Consider the following 3988-nt stretch of genomic DNA (forward strand, 5'->3'; position numbering starts at 1 on the left):
GCCCAAAATCTCTGTAAATGTTTATGAAAATTAATAAAATATAATTATAGAAAAAAAAATTATTGAGTTATGAAAGCCCAGTGCCTTATGGGTAATGATTACATACAACATGAACATTGTTGTTATGTTCATGCAGATATTTTCCTATTACTGATAGCATTTTACTTTTAGACAAAAATTGAAAAGTTCTTTCTTTTTTGATGATGAATGGGATGTATTTCCTCTTTAATTTGTTATTCTCAATGTAGTAGAGCATATGGTAATCTGATTTAAAATGGGTCATCACCAGTTTATTTCAGTTCACTAATGCCTAGAATACTGAGTTTTATGCATCCTGATTTTTTTTACAACTTTCAATTTTCCTAGATTCAAACTTCATACATTCCATGTTCTAGTTATTAGTGGATATTTGCAGTTATTTCTCCTAATTTTGAGTCATACCACATCACCAAGTAGAGGTCCTTCACTGGGTAAAAACTTTACTCAGTCATGACATTAAGAGAGTCTACATTGAGGAGGCAGCTTTTTCACAAGTTGTATTTTGAATACCTTCCTCTTCTTAGCATTATATGGGACAATGGTTTACTGCTATTTATAGGATCTTAAGAGGCCCATTATTTCAGAAGTGGATGAATTCGTCTGCTTTTTAATCTATCTTGGTCTGGAATCTCCACTATAATAAACCCATCCACATTAAATGACCCTGCCAGTATTTGAAATACCCGTGCCATAATTATCTGTATCATTATCATTTACCATCAAGTCCGGACTGACCCATAGCTGACCCTCCAGTGGTTTGCCCATCTTTCTCCCACAGAGTAGCAGGTGGAGTCAAACCATGTACTTTTGCATTGGCAGTGAAATTCCTTACCACTAAGCCACCAAAGCTCCTGCATGATAGCAAACTGAGAGATGCTTGGTGGTAAATATGCGTAATCAGCCATTAATTGTGTTACCTACTTCTCTAATCCTAATCCTTTGCCTTTATTTTCCTTACCACCAATTTAAATAATTATGGAGTAAAAAATTAAATTTATTTCATTTTTAATAATAATGACTTGATTTTTCAAAAAAATTATTGCAACAATATGTAAAGGAATATTATAAAATTTTAAAGCTAGGAAAATAACCTTAAAGATCAAGTGTAACTCAATATTTCATTTGAAGACATTTAAATTTAGAGAATCAGATAAACCTACCTAATGTCACACAGCAAGTTACTTGTAGAGCTGGAACTATAAACTTGATACTTAAGACATTGCTATGTCTAATGTGATAAAATTCTTTTACTTTCTACCTATCTTTATCAGTATTTCTTTTAATTCTGAATCACATAAGCACCTATCATTTTACAAGAAACTCTTGACTCCTAGTAAAACTTATAGTTTATATATCAAACCAAATCCAAGTCCAATGCCACTGAGTCTTTTCTGACTCATAATGATACTTAATAAAGTTTCCATGGCTAAAAATTCTTACCAGCATACCTATCTTTCTCCTGTAGAGTGGCTAGTGGATTTCAAACCACAAACCCTTTGATTGTAAGGCAAATACATAAGACACTGTTCCAGGAGAGCTCTTGGACCTCTCTCATCTTCTCCAGTCCTAGCACTGGCAATGTTTTAATATAAATAACATTTAGTTTAAATGTCTTTCAAGCTTATCAGTGAAACAAATCTATTGGCACCTGAAATATATGTCACTTTTGTGATAGTAAAGGAATACCTCTTACTTGATGAAGTAGTCTCATTTTCTTAGGTTTTACTATATTGATGGTTCTGCTACTAATGTGCTGTAAAATTTCAATCAGTTACTTCATTGTCCTAGATCCTTATTTTCTCATCTTTAAAATTAGGGAGATGGACTAGATCAGTAGTTCTCAATCCTGGCTGCATATTAAAAATATCTGATGGAACTAAATATACCTCTGCTTGGGCTTCAACACAAGAAATTCCAATTTATTAGTTTGAGGGTATAGAACAGAGACCAGGCATCTATCTGAATTATATAAACATTCCTGAAAATATTTGTAATATGGAGTCAGAGCTGAAAACCACTGCCTTACAAGACCACTAATTTTCTTTCCAAACTTTAACTATGATTCAGTGGTAATGCCTCTTTGCCTAGACTCAACTGAAAAATTCAACTCACTGCAACCCAGTCAACCAACTCATAGCTGATCTTCTAGTGGGTTTGCAGATTGCATAAATTGTATAAGCGGAGACTGTCGGTCATTCTGTGGAGCAGCTAGTAGATTCAAACTACCTGCTTTGGGATTGGCAGTACAACTCCTCACCACCAGTCCACCAGCACTCTGGACCTCCCAAAAATGGATTGTTCTCAAAGCAGAAGACTCTAAATGAGTTGTGTAGTATTCTCTTTACCTGGATTAGCTCAAGTTGAGCTTATAAATACCAAGCTTAAGCCCAGGACACTTATTTATTTACTTATTGTGATTACTGTTGTAAGGAAATACATTTTTTAGTTCAAGGGTATTCATGTGTACAATTTAGTAAACCTAAGTATAAGAATAATTTTTACATACAAAAAGAGCCAAATATTGAGATGCACTGTTAAATGTTATTTTTCATATTAAGGATTCATAATAAGGATACCATTAACATTTTACTAAGAAATAGGTATCAACGTAAATAGACAGGAGGAAGCCCAGCATATTATATGTATTCTTCCATGAACACTGCTTTAAGCACAATGAAAACTTACTAAAACTGAAGAGCCCAGAAAAAACACTAATTGTACTTAATCAGTACATAAATTTTTCCTTTAAACTAAATACTCTCAGTAGGAACTTATATCCATAATGTTAATAATCTATGAGACAATGGCTATAAAATAAGCACATGTCGGCTTATAATATACTTATATACTAAAAAATATCCCATTTCAAAAGGTCTACCAATGAAGCCTGGGTGTACTTTTAAAAAAATATTCAATTGCTCAAAGCAAGTAAAACTCTAAATATTAAAGTATATTTTCTGACTAGTGAATGCTAGAATAACCTAAGATAGTTAGCATAAAATAATTTGTATATTTGTAGGTTTTTCAGTTTTTAATGTAAGCAAAAACTTTGTATTATTACTGATTTTTTTATAAAAAAAACTATAGACATTCTGAGTAGTAATGAATTTATGGTCAAAAGTGTACTTACTTCAGAGATGCAAATGAAGGGGTGGTGCAAATCATCCCAGTTTCTGCCATCTCAATGGCATGCTTTATTTCAAGCTTTTTATACAAAGACACAATACTAGACTTAGGCTGATTTTCCCGAATCAAAAGTTTCCTCAGATATTTATCATCAAACTTCTTAAACCTAGAAGAAAATGAAACCTTCAATGGATTAATAACACAGTGGTAAGGGGAACAGTACTCTTAGTAATAAAACCATTTCTGCGATTGATAAAATAAGAATGGAAACTCAGTAGTCTGATTTAGCTCTTTTGATGCCTATTTGATATGCCTATTTTAACGGAGCTCTGGTGGCCTAGTGACAAGAAGCTGTGCTGCAATCCAAAGGCATGTGTTTCAAGGCCACCAGCGGCTCCCCGGGAGAAGAAAGGACAATCTCCTTCAGTGTGATTAACTGCCTCTGAGCTGCAGGGTCAGCTATGGCATGGTTCCAACTTGACAGTACACAATAACAGTATGTTGTTGTTGTTGTTATGTGCCGTCGAGTCTTTCGCGACTCATAGCGACCCTATGTATAACAGCCCTAAACCCTGCTCTGTCCTGTGCCAACTGCACTGCCTCTGACACACCCATCCCGATTACCCCAGTCACTGAATCAATCAAGTTCAAAGAGGGTCTTCCCCTCCTGTGCTGTCCTACACCCTCCCAAGCATGACATCCCTCTCTAAGGATCTGTTCCTCCTTACAACATGTCCGATGTATGTCAGACGAAGCCCCAGAATCCTTGCCTCCAAGGAGTAGCCTGGCTTAAACCTCTCCAGGATGAATCTGTTGTTTTCTT

The 3988-nt window shown here is 34.9% G+C and overlaps 1 protein-coding gene across 1 annotated transcript in view; it reads right to left on the bottom strand.

Moving 5' to 3' along the window:
• Positions 1-3988, bottom strand: part of SLC9A2 (solute carrier family 9, subfamily A (NHE2, cation proton antiporter 2), member 2) — a 180631-nt gene that overhangs the window by 22751 nt on the left and 153892 nt on the right. The window contains exon 8 of the mRNA XM_006884547.1: positions 3170-3331. Within this exon, the coding sequence (XP_006884609.1) occupies positions 3170-3331 (162 nt within the window). The remainder of the gene's footprint in view (positions 1-3169; positions 3332-3988) is intronic.

Source organism: Elephantulus edwardii, unplaced genomic scaffold, assembly GCF_000299155.1.
Source record: "Elephantulus edwardii isolate Elephantulus edwardi_28Jun2011 unplaced genomic scaffold, EleEdw1.0 scaffold00036, whole genome shotgun sequence".
Taxonomy (NCBI): Eukaryota; Metazoa; Chordata; class Mammalia; order Macroscelidea; family Macroscelididae; genus Elephantulus; species Elephantulus edwardii.